The sequence below is a fragment of the Hypanus sabinus genome, chromosome 20 (genome assembly GCF_030144855.1).
Source record: "Hypanus sabinus isolate sHypSab1 chromosome 20, sHypSab1.hap1, whole genome shotgun sequence".
NCBI lineage: Eukaryota > Metazoa > Chordata > Chondrichthyes > Myliobatiformes > Dasyatidae > Hypanus > Hypanus sabinus.
The window spans coordinates 8,568,243-8,589,249 of NC_082725.1; the positions used below are offsets into that span (position 1 = coordinate 8,568,243).

At 38.7% G+C, this 21,007-nt stretch overlaps 1 protein-coding gene across 1 annotated transcript in view; it reads right to left on the bottom strand.

Annotated features, from left to right (window-relative positions):
• Positions 1 to 20,566, bottom strand: part of plekha8 (pleckstrin homology domain containing, family A (phosphoinositide binding specific) member 8) — a 72,503-nt gene extending 51,937 nt beyond the window's left edge. The window contains exons 1-3 of the mRNA XM_059945033.1: positions 20,433 to 20,566; positions 11,237 to 11,353; positions 7,123 to 7,278 (exon numbers count right to left, since the gene is read on the bottom strand). Coding sequence (XP_059801016.1) covers positions 7,123 to 7,278; positions 11,237 to 11,353; positions 20,433 to 20,472 — 313 coding nt within the window. The 5' untranslated portion in view covers positions 20,473 to 20,566. The remainder of the gene's footprint in view (positions 1 to 7,122; positions 7,279 to 11,236; positions 11,354 to 20,432) is intronic.
• Positions 20,567 to 21,007: the final 441 nt, after the last annotated feature.

Consider the following 21,007-nt stretch of genomic DNA (forward strand, 5'->3'; position numbering starts at 1 on the left):
ACCATTAATCTTGCATGTGGAAACATCAAAATGAATTTGTACTTTTGTTTACATTTTAATCTGAACTATATTTTTTTTGTGAAGTGCTTCAAGCTCTGTTGGATTAAAAAAAAGTGAAGTACAACGGGTGGTAGTCTGGCATTTTATGCCAATGATCCAAGAGCTCTTAATTGGATCCTTTCTACTTAAAGGCAAACCCGAAGGGTTCCTTAAGATTGTTATAGCCAGGGAAGGTAGTGGAGATAAGCTCCCACTACCTATTAAATGTTCCCAATGGTGTGCATCTGAAACAGCTTCTGACAGGGGGTGGAGTTTCAAGATGGCGACGTAGACATCTGCCTTTTAGGCGCTCTTCATTTTTTAAGCTATAATCACCCTTTAATCAAATCTTTTCGTACTTAATCATATGGGTTGATATTTATGATTTATTTTTCTTTTTAAAAATAACACTGGATTTAATTTTTTCAAACTTAAAATGTCTGTACCTAAGAAATCGTCTAAAGACCCTATAACTCTTGATGCAATCTCCAATCTTCTGGATACTAAACTGGATACTAAACTTGCAAGTTTGGAAAACAAACTTACTGCGAAAATATTGGAGCTTGAAGAAGTCGTTAAATCATTTGATATCAAGCTTCAATCGCAGGCAGCAGTTATTGAACGCCATGAAGAAAAGTTTGCGGCTCTTGACAAGATAATTTGTGAAAAAATACGTACAATCGAAACTTTGGAGGAGAAGGTACGATCGACCGCTAAAATAGTGGAGCAGTATAAGTTTAAAATCACCGAACTTGAAAACCGGTCTCGCAGACAGAATTTGCGTATTATTGGATTTCCCGAAAATCTCGAGTCTGGTGACTTAACTGAATATTTCTCTAATTTATTGCGGGAAATTTTTGGCGAGGACGCTTTGCGGGTTAAACCTACTATTGATCGTGCCCACAGAGTTTCGAGATTTTCGGCTGCAAAAGACAAGCCACGAGCTGTGATTGTCCGTCTCCATTATCCTCGGGAGAAAGAGCTTTTAATTCGATTAGCTCGTCAGAAAGGTATGATTTCTCACAAAGACAACAAGTTTCGTATTGTGGAGGACTATTCATTCGAGGTAATGAGGGCGCGAATTGCTTTTAACCCAGTGATGGCGATTGGACTTAAACAAGCTTTAAGATATCCAGCGAATCTCAGAATTACGTTGAACAACAACAGTCAGCGTTTCTTTAATACTCCGGAAGAAGCGAAGAAATTCGTTGAAAAATATTGCTGTTCTTGTACAACTTGAACTATGTGTTATGTGGAAGAACTTCTGGAGAGAAGACGCCATTCCGTTTTAGGCTTTAACTTATGAAGCTGCGGTATAGCTTTTTATTTTGGTCTGTAGACCTGGTTTTTTTTTTATTATCATGATTTACAGATGCTTTTTTAACTTTACTATAATGTCTTTTCTCTTAATTAATTTTTTTTTCCCTCTGGATTAGATATACATGTTAAGACTTTGTAATAATGATTTATTTTTTAAGATGTCGTTTCTTCTTCCCATAAGACTTTGCTTTCCATAAGCGTTTATTTGCCTGTATTTGAGAATGGGACGAATGTTTTGAATTTTTGAACTTTTTTTATATATATATTGTAGTGGTTATTGAACCCTTTTTTAATTCTATTTTGATAACCTTTTTTTTAAAAATAAGATTGGTGAATTTACATCTATATTTTGTAATATGGTCCTTTCAAAATGTCGTTTCTTCTTCCCATAAATCTTTGTTTTTGAAACGTCATTTCCTTATATTTGAATATGGAATTTTTTTTTAAAGGCATATTACACTATTTTAAACTTCAAAGGTTATCCTTTTTTTATTAATGATTTTTTGCTTTTTTATATTATTTTTTCATTTTGATTGATATATATTCTTTTTGTTTACAACCCTGTATTTATATCTGGGTGTTATATAGTTTCTCTTTTCTTTCTTATCATGAAGTCGCCATCTTGAAAATGGGGCTAATATTAGTGTTAGTTTGTGCGCCTGCCGCTTGGCTTTTTTCCGTGGGGTTGGGGGAGGGGGTAGGGATCTTCTTTCACGCTTTTGCTTTTTATTTTTTTGCTTTTAGTTTATGGGCCGACTTTAAATTATTAATATTGTTGAGGTGTCATGTTTTCCGGTTGCTCCTGAATCATTTTTCCTTCTTCCTGATTTATGGGTTATGTGTCTTTTTAACCTTTTATGATATACACAATTAATATTGGCATTATGGATAAGTCTGTTAACTTTATCTCTTGGAATACTAATGGTTAAATATTTTTTTATGTTGAATCGGATGATTTAAACCATTAGTATTCCATAGACTAAATGCTAATATTATTTTTGCACAGGAGACCCATATTAGGAGGGAGGATAATCAACGCTTTTTTTAGGTTCTGGAAAGGTCAACAATTCCACTCGAATTCTACCACCAAAATTAGGGGTGTGTCTATTTTTATAGACCCTTCAATTTCGTTTACACATCATGAAATTATTTCTGATCCACAGGGCAGATTTTTGTTGATAACTGGTTCACTTTTTAATCGAAAAGTGGTTCTAGTTAATATTTATGCTCCAAACTTTGACTGCCCTGAATTTTTTAAACGTTTATTTACTTCCCTTCCTAATCTAAATGAATATATTTTGATAATGGGTGGAGATTTCAATTGTTGTTTGAATCCTTCAATGGATAGATCTAAACCTATTCAAATTCTTCCGAATAGATCAGCCTCACTTATTAATTCTTTTATGGTTGATTCGGGAATCACTGAAATATGTCAGTTTTTGAACCCTAAAGATAAAGAATTTTCATTTTTTTCACATGTATATCACAGTTATTCTAGATTTGATTATTTTCTTATTGATCATCGTTTATTAACAGATGTTATTGATTGTAAATATGATTCTATTGCTATTTTGGATCATGCACCTTTGAAGTTATCTATCAAGATTTCGGACTTTTCGAATAATACTAGATCTTGGAGACTTAACGCTACTTTGCTTCAAGATCCGGAATTCATCACCTACATAAAACAGCAAATTGACTTGTTTTTCTCAACTATACAGAAGAGATTGACAGAGGAATACTTTGGGATTCTTTTAAGGCTTTTATCCGTGGACAAATTATCTCATATTCTGTCGGTAAAAGAAAACAAAGATATTTAGATATTGCTTTATTAGTGGATAAAATTAAAGAAATTGATAAGATTTATTCCGTGACTCCTACCAAAGAACTTTATAAGAAAAGAGTTGAGCTTCAAATGGAGCATAGCTTATTATTATCTTCTTCAATTGAGAATCAATTAATTAGGACCAGGGCCCAATTTTATATCCATAGTGATCGAACTGGTAAATTATTAGCTAACCAATTAAAAGCTATTTCGACTAAGCGACAAATTATTAAAATTCGTAAACAAGACAGAAATCTGACTACTGATCATAAAGAAATCAATAACACTTTTCAAGATTTTTATAAATCTTTATATCAATCAGAATTTGACGGCGATCTGTCCATGATGGATAACTTTTTTAACAATTTGAATATTCCCAAACTGACAGATGAAGATCGTAGCTTGTTTGATGCTCCTATCTCTCTGGCTGAAATAGGAGAGGCCATCTCATCAATGAACTCAGGGAAAGCTCCTGGTCCTGATGGTTATATTATAGAATTTTTTAAAACTTTTTCTTCTTTGCTTTCCCCTTGGCTATGTGAAATTTTTAATGATACATTTGTTAAGAAGAGATTACCTCAGTCTTTTTATGAAGCTACTATCTCTCTAATTCTTAAAAAAGATAAGGATCCCACTTTATGTGCATCTTATCGCCCTATATCACTATTAAATGTAGATTCTAAGATTCTTACAAAAATTTTAGCTATTAGGTTAGAAAAGGTATTATCACAGATTATTTCAGAAGACCAAACTGGTTTTATTAGGAATCGGTATTCCTTTTTTAATATTAGAAAATTGATTAATATAATTTACACTTCATCACCCACAATCCCAGAATGTGTTATTTCACTAGATGCTGAAAAAGCCTTTGATAGAGTTGAATGGGTATACTTATTTAACACTTTGAGATATTTTAATTTTAGTCCTAATTTTATATCATGGATTAAACTAATATATCATAAACCTGTTGCTTCTGTTCTTACAAATAATTACAGATCTTCCTTTTTTCAATTATCTCGTGGTACGAGACAAGGTTGTCCCTTAAGTCCTTTATTGTTTAATATTGCATTAGAACCTTTAGCCATTGCTATTCGTGAATCTCCTAATATTTTTGGTATTACCCGTAATGAGAAATTATACAAGTTATCACTCTATGCTGATGACATGTTGTTATATATTTCTGATCCTGACAGGTCTATTCCCGCTATTTTATCCTTGTTGGCTCAATTTGGTAGTTTTTCTGGTTACAAACTAAACTTGGATAAGTGATTTATTCCCTTTAAACGCGCAAACTTTATTGAATGAAAGGACACCATTTAAAGTTGTTGATGATAACTTTATCTATTTAGGTATAAAAATTACTAAGAAATATAAAGATTTATTTACATTGAATTTTCTACCTATGCTTTATCAAATTCAACAACTTACTACAAGATGGTCTCTCTTATCCTTATCATTAGTTGGTCGGATTAATGCTATTAAAATGATGATTCTACCAAAATTTTTATATTTATTTCAAGCTTTACCAATTTTTATTCCTAAATCTTTTTTTGATAACATTGATTCAAAAATTTCTTCATTTGTGTGGCAAAATAAAAATCCTAGGTTAAGTAAAAGGCAGTTACAAAAATCTAAAAAAGATGGTGGTTTAGCTTTACCTAACTTTAGATTTTACTATTGGGCGAATAATATTCGTAACTTAATTTATTGGAAATCAGATTTGGATTCACCATTGTGCCCACAGTGGGTAAATTTAGAATGCAATGAGGCACAGGGATATTCTCTATTCTCCGTTCTGGGTTCTTCTCTTTCTGCCGATTTAGTTAAATTCAATAAACAGATATCCAACCCTGTTGTCAAACATACATTACGAATTTGGTTTCAATTTCGTAAATTTTTTACTCTGAAAAACTTTGTTCTTGATAGTCCTATTTTACTTAATTTTTTTTTCAAACCTTCTTTGACAGATCAAGCCTTTAGCATATGGAAAAGGAAAGGTATAAAATGATTTTGTGATCTTTTCTTTGAAGGTAGTTTGATGTCTTTCGACCAACTTTCCAACAAATTTGAGTTACCTAAATCTAACTTTTTTAGATATTTACAAATTAGAAATTTTTTACATAAAAATCTACCATCCTTCCCCAATTCAACTTCAATGGACTTTTTAGGTATGATTTTTACCTTAAATCCCTATCAGAAGGGATTAGTGGCTTTTATTTATAATATGATTATGAAGATACAACCAGAAATATCAGGTAGAATTAAACAAGAATGGGAAAAAGAACTTCAATATAATATATCAATAGAAAAATGGGAAAAAAATTTACAAATGGTTAATTCTTCTTCTATATGTGCTAAACATGCTTTAATACAATTTAAAATTGTACATAGAGCTCATATGTCTAAAGATAAGTTTGCTCGATTCTATTCTCATATTAACCCTCAATGTGACAGATGTCATTCAGATGTGGCTTCATTGACCCACATGTTTTGGTCATGTCCCGCTTTACATAACTATTGGAAGAACATATTTGCTACCATTTCCTCAGTTTGGAATATCAATTTACAACCTCATTTTATTACTGCAATTTTTGGTATACCAAATGAGGATGATAATCAGTTTTCCCCTTCAATCAGACGAATGATTGCTTTTGTAACATTAATGGCCAGAAGGTCTATATTACAAAATTGGAAAGATGTAAATCCTCCTACCACGTTCCAGTGGTTCTCTCAAACTATTTCTTTTCTGAGCTTGGAAAAAATTAGAAGCACTATTTTTGACTCATCAATTAAATTTGAAGAAACTTGGGGACCGTTCATTCGACATTTTCATATGAATTAATTTGGCCTCTTCCAGACCTTCTCTTTACTTATTCTTGTTCAGGTATGGAGTTCTGGAGTTTTTGGCACTATCATATACAAATAAACTGTTATTATTGCCCATGTTAGTTTAGTTTAGTATTTTTTTTATATTTTTTGCCTGTATTTTTATAATTTTTTCTTTTTCTTTTGATGATTATTTTTATTTTTTTCAAATAATTATTATAGACTTGATTGATAATGTACTATGTTTCTATGTTGATATTTTAATAGGATATTGTTATCCTACTATTAATTCAATTTCAAGTCTTATGCATTTATAACCTATTTATTATTATATTATGTTTCTTTTATATATGAAATTCAATAAAAAGATTGAAAAAGAAACGGCTTCTGACAACCAAGTGAGCTCCTGGCCTTCACGCGAGGCTCAGCTACTAAGCCTGGCGGAACTGTATCGACTGACAAAAAAAAGGGGTAAAGGCAGGTTACTGGCATCTTAAAACCAGTTGCTTCGGACAGATGGGGCTCATCAACTGTGGTTGGCAGTTCATCTAGAAGGAAAACTCTGAACTCAAACTTCCGCTGCCTTGAAGCTATACCCACTCACAGGGAAGATTCTGGGAGTGAACCCTGAGGAAAAGTCCAGAGCGGGTACTAAGGCAGTACTACCTCGAGTGCAACACTGACCGGCAACTCCTGCAATGCCACCAGTGCCAGACTGTAGCGGTCTCTGTCATTCTTTTGGATTCATCAGCCTGCTGCATGGGCAGAGCTGGCTCTCCGTATCTTACTGCCCTGGTTTGCGTATGACAGCTAGAATGCCACATCCGTGGTCCATCCCAACCAACAGAGGGCCTTAAAGGCAAACGAGTGTACTAACACTCAATTCTCGCCAGCTTGCACCCTGTGTCTGCTCTGCATTTGAAGTCCATCGACGTGGACAGCTGATGAAGGACATCTAAAATCCTGGCCTCCATTCTGCACTCGAAGTCCAGCAACCAGCAGAGACAAGGAAGCACGAGGGCTGGTCAGTCAACATACTTGTAGTTTGAGCCTGGAGTTCAGGGACCCATCAAAATGACACCATTGTCTTAAAAATAAAGTAGTAAACATACCTTTCTCTTTCCTGGTCCTGCTATCTGTCAGGCAAGCCTTCGAGGATCCCAAGGCAACTAACCATCTCTGTCTCTCAGCAACACTCACAGCCTTCAGGTAAAAGTGCTGTTCCCCTGGTATGATCAGCTCCACTCTTGTACTGTCACCTGCATGCACTGGAAAGGAGAGGAGACGATGATTAACTCCCACTGCACCAGCAAATGGGGGAAGTTGTCTTTTTTTGGATAAGTGTGCAGTCATAACACTCACAAGCACAAGAAACCACTGACAGCATAGTCATAAGGTATAGGAGCAGAATCAGGCCATTCAGACCATTGAGTCTCCTCCACCATGGCTGATTTATTATCCCGCTCAACCCCATTCCCCAGCATTCTCCCCATAACCTTTGACACCCTTACTAATCAAGAACCAATCAACGTTTGCTTTAAATATACTCGATGACCTGTCCTCCACAGCCACCTGTGCAATGAATTCCACAGGTTCACCATTTTCTAGCTGAAGAAATTCCTCTTCCTCTCAAAATACATCCTTGTATTTTGAGGCTGTGCCCTTTGGTCCTAGACTCCCCACTAGAGGAAACACCCGCTCCAAATCCACTCCATCTTGGCCTTTCAACAATCTCATCTTCCAGTTCTCCTTTACATGTACTTCTACAAAGTAAATGAATCCACCTATTCAAAATAAAGGCCAGAATAAGCAGGAATCCATAATCGTGATTAGGGGATTGGAGGTGGAGAGGGTCAGTAACTGGAAATTCCTTGGCGTTATGATATCAGAGAATCTGTCCTGGGACCAGCACCTAAGTACCACGACAAAGAACAACACAGTGCCATTACTTTCTAGGAAGTTTACATAGATTTGGCAAGGACACCTAAAACTTGGACAAACTTCTATAGATGAACAATGGAGAGGCTCTTAACTGATTGCATCATGGCCTGGTACAGAAAAGTCTGCAGAAAGTGGTGGATACAGCCTAGTCCATCACACGCAAAGCCCTCTCCTCCATTGAGCACATTTACATGGGGCACTGCCACAAGAAAGCAGCATCCATCATCAAGGACTTTCATCATCTAGCCTTTTCTCACTACTACCATTGGGCAGGAGGTATATGAGCCTTAAGTCCCACCAGGTTCAGGAGCAGTTATTACCCTTCAACCATCAGGCTCCTAAACTTCACTCAACACATCTCTGAAGGTCAGCCCCAATGTAATTGAAAGGCGAGTGAGTGGTTTCAGATCCATGCCCTCCTTCTTGCTTATTGCCATTTTACTCTTAATGACCAGGAGTAGGAGAAACTAATTGAATTATTTGCAAGCGATTGGGCACCACAGTAGCATAGCAATTAGCACGATGCTGTTGCAGTTCAAGGTGTTAGCATTCAATTCCAGGTCCTCTCTAAGAAGTTTGTACGTCCTTCTTGTGAGCGTGTGGGTTTCCTCCGGGTGCTTCAATTTCCTCCCACAGTCCAGAGACGTACCAATTAGTAGGTTAAGTGGTCATTATAAATCGTCCTGTGATTAGGCTAGGGTTAAATAGGTGGGTTGCTGGGTGGTGTGGCTCGTTTGGCCAGAAGACCCTGTTCGGCACTATATCTTCAAATAAATAAGTAAGTAAATTCTATCTGGATATATAACAGCTTGGTATGCAACCTTGCTGAATACCACCACTGGAAACTAAAGGGAGTTGTGAACACTGCTCAGTACGTCACAGGAACAAGCTACATGTGCTTTCTCTATACTTTTCTCCGTTTCAGAGAAAGCAGCCACAATCAAAGACCCTGCCTACCACAGATATCCTCTCTTCTTCCCTCTCCCATCGGGCAGAAGATACAAAAACCTGAAAGCACATACCACCAGGCTCATCTGCCAGTTACTCATTTTACAGCAAGCAGTACGTGGGACTACGCAAACTCACTCAGCACTGGTGTGCCACAGGGATGTGTTCTCTCCCATCTCCTATTTTCCCTCTACACCACTGACTGTGTTTCCAGTGATCCATCAGTTAAACCAATACAGTTTGTGGACAATGCCACCGTCATAGGACTAATCACCAGAGATGACTAATCCAAGTAAACAAGCTAATGTCCTTGTGCAGTCATAACAACTTGGAACTGGATGCCCTCTAAACCATGGATACATATCGACTTGAGAAGAAATTTGTCTTCTCTCCACCCACTGATTATCAACAACTCTACAGTTAGCACCATTTCAACATTCAGGTTCCTGGGCATGGGAATTTCACCGGACCTGTCGAAGCACCACATCTCCTTCATTTACAAAAGCTCAGCAGAGGATATCCTTCTTGCAGCAGTTGGTAAAATACCATCTTCCCTGGAGCATACTGGTCAATTCCACATTGGCATCATAGAGAGCAACCTCACATTAGCTGTTGCTGTATGGTTTGGGTGCAGTATCCTCTCATAATATACAAAAACTACAGCCAACTGTCAAATCAGTAGAGAAAGCCACTGGCTGTAGTTTACCATCACTGCAGGACTTTTATACGTCCAGAACAAAAAAGCAACAGGAAACATAATTGCAGACATTACCCCTTGCAAACTGCCTTTTCCAAAAACTCCCTCTGGAAAGCACAACAGGGCTATTAAAAAAAAACTTTGTACCATTTTAAAAGTTTCTTTCCCCAGGCAGTTAATCCGATCGGCCATTCTAGTTAGCCACCCCACTCACCTCTACCCATTACCTCAGTCACTGCACTGTAAACATTTTAAATTGCTTTTCATAAATACATGCTGGTATGTATGCATTTATGCACATTTCGTTCCATCTCTGTACTTTAACCTCTAATAATTATGCATAATTCGTTACAATAGTTGAGAGTTGTTTTTATTGTTGCATGCGATGCCAACACATCACAGCAACTTCCTAACACATGTAATATATATATGTGTAGGAAGTTGATTATTGATCAATGATAGCCACTAATCCACTGTTATCAGATTCTTGAATAGTCACCTTGTAAAATAAGATGGACACTTGGCCCCACATGTGATCTTGCATTTTATCATTCATCTGCACTGCAATTCTTCAGTAGCTTTTACACTTTATTCTGCACTCTTTTACCTCATTCTATCTCAATGCGCTGTATCACGATTTGATCTGTATGAACAGTATACAAGACAAGCTTTTCACTGTATCAGGGAAAGGTTGAATAGGTTGGGACTTTATTCCCTGGAGTGTAGAAGAATGAGAGGAGATTTGATAGAAGTGTACTAAATCATGAGGGGTATAGATGGGGTAAATGCAAGCAGGCTTTTTCCACTAAGGTTGGGTGAGACTAGAAGAAGAGGTCATGGGTTAAGGGAGAAAGGTGAAATGTTTAAGGAGAACATGAGGGGAAATTTCTTCAAACAGTGGTTGGTGAGACTGGAACAAGCTGCCAGTGGAAATGGTGGATGTAGGTTTGATTAGAACATTTAAGAGAAATTTGGTTAGGCTCATGGATGGGTTGGGTGGTGGAGTGGAGAAAGGAGAGTAAGGCGCTTTTAGAAGGTGCTCCTTCCCTCTGCTAGCCTGCAGATCACACTTGACAAGGTGTAGTACCTACTTAGCCCCCCATCAGGGACACGTGAAGCATGGAAGCATAGGTGCATATCACAAGTCCTGGTTATGCAACCACGTGCAACTGGTAGACAACTTCTGAAGAGTATTGACAATGGCTGGGGTCACCCATCTTGTAAAGACGCTGCCCAGAAGGTGGCAATGACAAACCACTTCTGCAGAAAAATTTGCCAAGAACAATCAATGTCAGAAACCATGATCGCCCATGTCATACAACATGGCACATAATGATGATGATGACATGGAAGTGAGGCTATAGGTGAGATGCATGTTGGTAGGACTATGCAGATTAATAGTTCAGCATGTACTAGTTGGGCCAAAAGGCCTATTTCTGTGTTGTAGTGTTCTATGACTCCATGACATGTGACAATAATAAACCAATACTAAAAACAAGCATCATTCCCATTTGAAGACTGAAAGTTAAGATATTTAATAACAAAATTCATTATATATACACTTAATATATTCCAAACAGACAACTAAGGAAATGTAAATTAAGTTTTTAAGAGATGGTAAAATTGATCTAACACCTCACCTTGTATTTCACATACTGCCATCTTAATGCTGCCTTTACAACCTTTCCAAGTGTCTTCTTGTGAATCGTAGTAGGATAAAACTCCACCAGCAAGAACAAACCAGCGTGGCTGCCATCCTGTGTGTAAACATTCACAACAAAGTTTTAAGTGGATTACAGTCGGCCCTCCTTATCCACAAGTTCCGCATGCACGAATTCAACAAACCACGAATCGAAAAAACCCGGAAGTGCTTTTCCAGCACTTGTTGTTCAAGCATGTATAGGCTTTTTTCTTGTCATTATTCCCTAAACAATGCAGTATAACAACTATTTTACATAGCATTTACATTGTATTAGGTATCATAAGTAATCTAGAGATGATTTAAAGTATATGGGTGGATGTGCATAGGTTATCATAGATCGGGACCGAAAAAAACCCAGAAGTTCTCTTATTCAGTAAGTCGGAACAGGTACATCCGGTATTATTTAGCATCAGTTAGTCAAACGTTTGTCTTAGTATATAGTATATATTTTACCATTCTATGCATATAAAACACTTAAGAAACGTATGCTTCAGTGCCGGGCTCGGGAAGTTCCCGAGTTCGATCCAGTGACAGATTGCTCCCGAGCATGTTGTCCATCCGTGCTGGGTTGATGTGGAAGATCAAAACCCAAAACCCAATAATTAAATCACTGCGTTGCTTAGTAATAATTGTGGCTTTCATCAGGGCAGGGCCTTTCTCACTTTATCCTTTAAAATTGTTCCGATTGTTGACCGACTGTAGCTTAATGCTTTTCCAATGACCGACGGCGTTTCACCTCTTTCTGATCGCTTCATTATTTCCACTTTATTTTCAATCATGATCGTGATTATTTTCGTGAACAGAAACACTGTGGATTCAGAGCTCTGCCACTGGTTCCTAATGTCCACTGCACTGAGACAGGTTAGATAAGGTCAGGGGTTCCACTGGGTCCTAAGATCCACCGTAGTGAGACAGGTTGAATACGAGACTTGAGCATCCACGTTTTTTGGGATCCGCGAGGGATCCCGGAACCAACCCCTAGCTGATAAGGGGGGCCAACTGTATATAAACGTGTGACTACAAATGTAAATTCAGATTGTTTACCCAGAATATATGGATGGAACGGAATTTAGTATTATTCTATAACAATATATCATTAATATATATACACTCAGTAGCCACTTTATTAGGTACATATATATACCTACTCATTTATGCAAATATCTAATATGGCAGCAACTCAATGCATAAAAGCCTGTAGACATAGTCAAGAAGTTCATTTCTTGTTCAGACCAAACATAAGAATGGGGAAGAAATGGGATCTAAGTGACTTCCACCTGGGAATGATGGTTGGTGTTAGACGGGGTGGTCAGACAGTGTTTTGAGTACTTCAGTAACTACTGATCTCCTAGGACTTTCACGCACAATATTCTCTAGAGCAGAGGTCGGCAACCTGCGGCTCCAGAGCCACATGCGGCTCTTTGATCTCTGTGATGCGGCTCCCCGTGGTTTGTTAGCTTTTGAAATGTAATTCGAAATTTGAAGATTATGGTGATCTTGTACAATATGAAAACTTTGCGGAGACACCGTTTCCTGGCACATCCGAACCGGCTCACAATTAGCCACCGTTCCGACTAAGGGAGATAGCCTACGGGGGTTTGTGAGTACGTGTCTTTTGGAGCATCCGCGCCCATGGGGACGGGTTGAGGGAGGCTTTAAAGCAAGGCTGTTTAGTTCGAATAAAGTTACCTTTGACTGCAGTCTTTATTTTAGCGCTGCGTGTAGCGCTACACCGCTACAACGTGTTTTTTATCGCTATTAATATACATCACCACTGCCAATGGCTGACACCCGCCAGTGCGCGCTTTCTTTTAATTCTTCGATCCAAGGTAGGCTACCTATGTAGTAACCTTCAACCCAACGTCTTTTTTTCGGAGTTCAAAATGTTTTTGTTGCATGCAGAAATGTAATTTCGTTTTCTCTGCAGGAGTTCATCAATTTCAAAAATGCAACACATTATAGTTTGTTTATACATAGCATAAAGGCAAAAAAAACCCGTTGTATGCAGTGTTATTTCATTTTGTGGCTCCCAGTGTTTTCTTTTCTGTGGGAAATGGGTCCATATTGGCTCTTTTAGTGGTAAACGTTGCCGACCCCTGCTCTAGAGCTTACAGAGAAAGGCGCAAGAAACAAAAAAAAATCATCCAATGAAAAGCAGTTCTGTGGGTGAAAATGCCTGGTTAATGAATAAGATCAGGGGAGAATGGCCAGACTACTTCAAGCAAACAAGATGACAGTAACTCAAATAACCATGTGTTACAACAGAGATGTGCAGAAGAGCATCTCTGAATGCACAACATGTCAAACCTTGATGTGTGTATGGGCTACAGCAGCAGAAGACCACAAACATACTTTATTAGGTAGAGGAGGTTGCTAATAAAGTAGCCACTGACTGTATGTCATTAATATATATTTAATGCCATAGATCACCCTCATGATCATGAAGGAGATTCCATCTGTTCAATTCAAGATATGCACTGCATTTCTATCCATCATGTAAAATGTTTACAAAAATCAGAAATAGCATTTTCAACTCAGAAGGAAGTTGTGATTCAGTAGATAATTTCTTAGTAATATCCTAATTTGTGGCGGTTAGCATTCTACTCTGCAGTGCAAACAACCAGGGTTTAGTTCCTGTCCTTGTCAGTGAGGGGTTTGTACCTTCTCCCTGTGACTGCATGGATTTCCTCTGGCTGTTCCAGTTTCTTCCCACATTCCAGAGATGTACGAGTTAGGGATAGTAGGCTGTGGGCAGGAAGCATGACGACACTTCCAGGCTGACACAACGAACAACACTGAAATTATTGTCTGTAAAACCAGCCTGCTATCCAGCTTACGTTGCTCACATTCTACAAACAGTGATCAAACAAAACTCCAACGGAAGAAATTGATCTGAGAAATTCAGAAAAGGGATTCCAAGGTCTAAGTGACGAAAGATATGGCTGTCAAAGAAAGAATGATGGAAAGCAAGACTCTCAAGAGTCAGGAATGCAAAGATCTTTCTATATTAAGACCAGAGGTCACAGAAGGGTAAAGTCATCAAGAAATTTGAAGAAAACAATAAGAACTTAGAAACTGACACAATGTCATCATCAAACTGTGAGGGATATTAAACTTATCCAATTGCCTTAGAATAATCGTCTGGAATTTAAACAATTATCAATCATGCACAGAGACCATAAGTGTCCTTGATTTCCTACAATAAAACAGAAGATCATAGACAAAAGTTAACACAGGGATGTGGAACCATGTCTAGAAAACAAAATCCAGACACCAATGTTTTCTAAGCACGACATTCTCCCAGAAAACTAATAGGCTTGTCAAACTGATTATTTCAGCCAAACTAAGGACACTGTAGAGGACAACTAGAGTTATGTTCTGTAACTCCAAAACAAAAATTTACTGAAAAGAAAACAAGGGAGCTTGAGATGAGAGTCTAACTTGGTGTTCAATTTAAGTAAGGCACACACATATCACGTAGTGGTATTATGACATATGTATTTCACCTATTTTCAAACGTAAGCCATAATGAATTATTTAAATGAACAAGAATGCTTAGTCAAACAAAACATTTATAATATTACTTAATTATTACTAAAATATTAAATGCACAACTCTCCTCCCAGCTTAGCTCTAAATTCCATCATCTCAACTATGTGCACCATATACTATATAATGCAACTACAATACAGACATCCACAGCACAGTCAATTTTTAAATTGTCCTATTCAGGTATAAAGATTTCATCACTGCTGTAGCTTTCTTACTCTTGTGGGATAATGTCTTTCCTGGTGAGGCAGGTAAGACTTGAGGCTGTGGAACGATTTCAGATTCTGGGACCTCTTCCGTGGTGGTTACAGGAGTGGACTCCGGATCGGCACGTAGTGGTTCTGACAACTCTGGTCACCCCTCTTACCCTTTACTTGGGGTTTCCCTCTTCTCCCTTTTCAACTTTCTATCTTTCTTTTTCTCGCCTTCCTTTCTCTTCCAGCTTCTTGTATCTCCACATTTGCTAATTTCTCGAGAAATTAGTTCTCGTACATCTTCTATTTCATTGCGTTTATGGCATTCTCCTCTTTCTTTTCCTTTTTCTTCTTTCTAGGATGCGCATCTTGATCTTGGGAAGGTGCATTTAGTTCCCTGGAGTATTCTCTTATTAATCCTTCTATTGCTCCCTTGACAATCTAATCAATCCTCTTGGTTTCCTCATTCACAACATCATCTGACAAATCCTGTTTTCATATCTCCATTGACCCCTTTCTTTTTGGTCTTCCATTTATCCAACTGGGCTCTGGTCTTTGCATCTACTTTTACACGCAGCTTTTTGTCTCCCACTTGAAGCTCCTGCAATAACCTTAATGCACCCAACATAGATTCTGGTTCTTTATGCTCACAAAAGTTGAATACTTGCAACTTTCCTGAAGATCTTTCAACTCTCTTCTAGCTTAAAATCAAGCTACATTTTGCAAGTAACTGCCTAATTAACAAATCAGAAGCTTTCTCAGTTATGGTGCCTATGAAAACTGTTGCAGTCAAACCAGGGCTTTCATCACTTTCATGATTGATTCCGCTTATAAAACCTAAAGTGATCTGCAATCAGCCATGGTTTTAGTTCCAAATGTTCCTGTATTACTTTCACAATAACAGCAAAGCTTATCTCCACTGATTTGGTTGGAACAGTCAAACATCTAAGCAAAGTGCATGCTTTTCAACCCAATGCACTCAGCAAGACCAGTACTAGTTTCACATTGGCTATTCCATTTGCTTCAGGCTATTTTTAAATCAATCACCTTTCCTATTGTGAAGAGAACATGCTTACGCCTCCTGTTTTTTTATTCAAATGTCTCACTGGTTCAACAGGTAGATCATCTCAGGTTCATTTTTAAAGTACCTCATCACCACTGTTATGTTTTGTAACTCCAAAACAAAAATCTAATTGAAAGGAAAATAAAAGAGCCCAAAATGCAAGTCTAACTTTGTCTTTTTCTTGAAAGACATGCGCACATATGACATGGTAGTGTCATGATGTATGTGGTTTACTTATTTTTACATATAACCCATAATGAGTTATTTAAATGAACAAGAATGCTTCATCAAACACATTTACAATATTACTCAAATTCTACTGAAATGTTAAATACCCAAAGTTTTCTGTCAGAACGCTCACACAGTGAGCCTCTGCTTTTGTGAAATCCATATAGTGGCCTTGTCAGCTTCATGTTGATGTCTCTGTTAACTGTGATTTTCCTGAACATTATCAAATAAAATAACTTCCCGGGGGGGTGTCTAAAGTTTCTGTTGACATTTAACTTGTGAACTGTGACGCACTGTGGGAGATCTTTACAGAGATCAGGTGCCTTGGTATAATTGTCGATGTTGTCTGTTCACTACTTGTTAGTGTGATGATCTAATTAATAAACAAGATGATGTGCTTTCACCAGTATCAAACCATTCTTCTTCCTGCCGTATCCCTTTGAGAAACCACTTGGTGTTAAGTTCCTTCAAACTTTCCAGAACGGTATTAAGTGGAGAGATGCTGCAACATTTTCAGCCATCTTTAGTTGCATGCAAAAATTAAACTAAATATAAACAACAAGCATTCATGGAGACACAAGGAAATGAGAATCACCAGCCATTCCCTGCATCGTTCCTCCCTGTCACCTTTGTGCACTAGCCTTCTCCCCTTACAGTGATGATGCTGTTGTGATCATAATAAGCATACCATGATCCTACAACCCAGCTCTGATATGAAGCAGCTTCACACCAGCTATGCGTTTGGATAACCAGGGGCCAAGGAGCTTCACAACACACTTCAAGTGTCATCCGTGGACAGCTGGTAGCACTCTCGTCCAAATCTGAAGTCTCCTCTCCCAATACATGAACACTACAGTGCACAACCAGGTCAGCAGGGAAGTTTCAGTCTACATTCTCCACAGGACTTGTATGTGTCCAGGACAAAGAAGGACGCAGGAAAAATCATTCCCGCCCTGCAAACTGCCTTTTCCAAAAGCTCCCTTCTGGAAAGCACTATAGGGCTATTAAAACAAAAACTTCCATCATCTTAAATGTTTCTCCCTCCAGGCAGTTAATCTGATCAACCATTCCAGTCAGCCCCCTCCCCATCTGTTATCTCATCACTGCACTGTAAACACTTTTTGCAATGTTGTTTATAATGTAAAAAAAGGTATTTATTTATTTAACATTTTATTCCATATCGATACTTTAACCTCCAACTTTGTTAGTCTTTGAGTGTGTGTGTATGTGCATATATCACCCCCCACCCCCTCCCAGCAACCCTGATTTAACCTTAATCTAATCTCGAGACAATTTCCAATGACCGATTAATCCAGTATGACTTTGGACTGTAGGAGGAAACTCGAGGACCTGGAGAAAACCCATGCATTCCACAGGGAAGACGTACAGACGCTTTTCAGAGAACGCTGAACTCTGATAATAGCATCGCACTAACCACTGCACTATTGTGGCACAAGAAAAAAGAGAATCCTTTTTTTCCTGTTTGATCCTTGATCGTGATCCAGTCCTGTTCCAGAAAACTATGCCAACAATCTTAGTACAGTATCTAGGAAATACTGTCTGAGGTGCATCCTTTTAGATGCAGCAAACTCAGGTCTGCAAGTGCATTAGGCCAGGACAAACATCCCTTGAAGGAAAGTGGAAACATGTTGGGCTGTTAAGACTTTGGGACATGAAGGACGTTGCATGCATGCATGCATGCACATCTTTCTTTACTTTGTAAGTAAATCACATGCATTGTAAATCTGATTATACAAAATCATAACATAAAAACGTGTTCTTTTTGGCCGAATTAGGATACTTCTCAGGGCAAGAGAGCTGAGCTGAGGAACGCCAGATTGAGGTCAATCTGGAGATGTGTGAAGTGGTTCACTTTGGAAGGTCCAGTTTGAAGACAGAGTAAAGGGTTAATGGTAGGATTCTTAGCAGTGTGGAGGAACACAGGGATCTTGGGGTCCACAAATTTGCCACTCAGACCGATGGGGCAGTTAAGAACACGGGTGATGCGACGGCCTTCATTAGTTATCTGGGGACTGAGATCAAAAGACGTAAATTAATGTTGAAGATCTATAAAACTCTGGTTAGACCATACTTGGAGTATCATGTTCTGTTCTGGTCTTCTCAATATTGGAAGAACGTGGAGATTTCAGAGAGGGTTCAGAGGAGATTTGCCAGGACGCGACCTGGATTAGAGAGCATGCATCATGATGATAGGTTGAGTGGCTAGGACTTCTCTCTCTGGAATGAAGGAGAATGAGAGAGATGACTTGATAGAGGTGTATAAGATGATAAGAGACATAGATTGAGTGGATAGCCAGAGACTTTTTCCCCCCCAGGGTGGAAATGGCTAATACAAGGTGACATAATTTTAAGGGGATTGGAAGAACATATATAGAGTTGTCAATGCCAGGGGTGGCAGAAGTCACGGCATTTAAGAAACTCTTAAATGCATGAATATGATAGAAAAAAAGATTGATGCTAGAGTAGGTTAAAAGGTCAGCACAACATCATGGGCTGAAGGGTCTGGAGTATGTTGTAATGTTCTATGTTCATGCTTATCTACAACTGCTATGTTTGGACAAAGGATACTATTTGACCGATGTTTGAATGAAGTTCCTGGAAAGGAAGCAGATATGCACAAAAACGCACAGGATGTTCTCTTATCAAGGAGTCTTGCATGGATTGGCACTACAGGAGAGTATCAGAATAAAATTTTAACCGTTCAAATGGGCCCTTGCAATATATAGGGATTCCCTAAACCTTAATTTGCAGGTTGAGTCAGTACGAGGAAGACAAATGTAATGTTGGCATTCATTCAAGAGGACTAGAACATAAAAGCAAGGATGTAATGTTGAGGCCTTATAAGGAACTGGTGAGGCCTCACTTGGAGTATTGTGGGCAGTTTTGGGCCACTTATCTAAGAAAAGCCATACTGACATTGGAGAGGGTTCAAAGGAGGTTCACAAAAATTATTCCAGATTGAAAGGCTTATCACATGAGGAGAGTTTGATAGCTCTGGGCCTGTACTCACCGGAATTCAGAAGAACAAGGGGGATCTCATTGAAACCAATCAAATGTTGAAAGGCCTCAATAGAGTGATGTGCAAAGGATGTTTCCTATGGTGGAGGAAACTGGAGGACACATCCTCAGAATAGAGGGACATCCATTTAGAACAGAGATGAGAAATAATTTCTTCAGCCAGAGAGTGGTGAATCTGTGAAATTCACTGACACAGGCAGCTGGAGAAGCCAACTCATTGGATTGTTTTAAGGCAGAGGTTAATAGATTCCTTATTAGTCAGTGCATGAAGGGATACAGGGCGAAGGCAGGAGGTTGGGCTGAGAGGGTAATGGATCAGTCATGGTGAAACGTCAGAGCAGGCTTGATGGGCCAAATGGCCTAATTCTGCTCTTATAGCTTATGGTCTGATAACATCTACCTTATTAATCTATTTATAATACAAAATACGGTTCTATCCAAAGACGGCATTCATGACTTTCAAAATGTTGCAGGTGAAAAATGCAAATATCTATTATTTAAACCAACAGCAATCTAAATTTACTAATCAGCATAATCTAATTTAAAGGAATACACCATTCAGGACATGTCAGCATCTGGTTACTATCATCAGAGAGGAAGGAAACTGAAGACTCGCGTAGCTTGCTCACCTCCACCGTCAGATTTCTGAACTGATCCATGAAAACTATATCATATTCTTGCACCATTCATTTTGTATTTTACAGTTATTTTCAGAAATGTCTTTAGGAAAATGAAAATTATGTCCAGCAATTTTTAATTTCAAATGAAAAAATGCCAGAAATAGTAGCTTTACTTTTGTTCTCCTGACCCAGATACCTGACTGTGGAGGTGTAAATCTGCACGTAGTTTATCCAACGCAGTATACTGATACCACGTTTAAACTGTAATTACGTTATAGATGGGCCTCCGGAGAAACCCAACCACACTGTTCGAAAGGTCCTTGCACTGCAGATTGTTTCAAGATTGCAAAAGAATGCCCTGACAGAGACACAGGTCTCCAACCCTCCACCCATGCCCCGCGACCTCACGTCACACGCCAGAGACAAGACGGCCAAAATTACCACTTAGATAATTGGTCCACTTATAAAGCATTCCTTCCATGATCACCGCGGCGACCTCCGACCATCCACTCGCTCGCAGCCCCCCAACTCGACCAGATGAGTGGAACCAGAAGCGAGAAAGGGGGACGAGGAGGATGACGTCGTTTGATTGACGAGCCGCGGAGCCACTCGGCAAAGGTCCCTGGCCGGCAGCGGGAGGCGTTCTGTTACTGGGATTAGCCAATGGCAGATTGAGTCTCTCAGCGTGGGTCTCTCCCCCTCTCTCCGCAAGGGAGAACCAATAGGCGCTTACGCTGGCCTAAGGAGAAAGTTTGGCACTTTGGGACAGCGGCGTGACGGAAGGATTCGTTTAAAAGTGCATTCCAAGGGCTTTTGAACCAGAGGGGATAATTTCCTTCATCCTAACACTGAACTAATGGCGCAGTCTATGGGCTCACTCTTAAGGACCTACTTTGGTTGTTTGTCCGTCTTTATGCTGTGCGTTTTTTCATTGATTATGTTGTGCTTCTTTGTCTCCGCTGTGAATGCTCTCAGGGTAGTGTATGGTGACTTATATGTAATTGATAATAAATTGA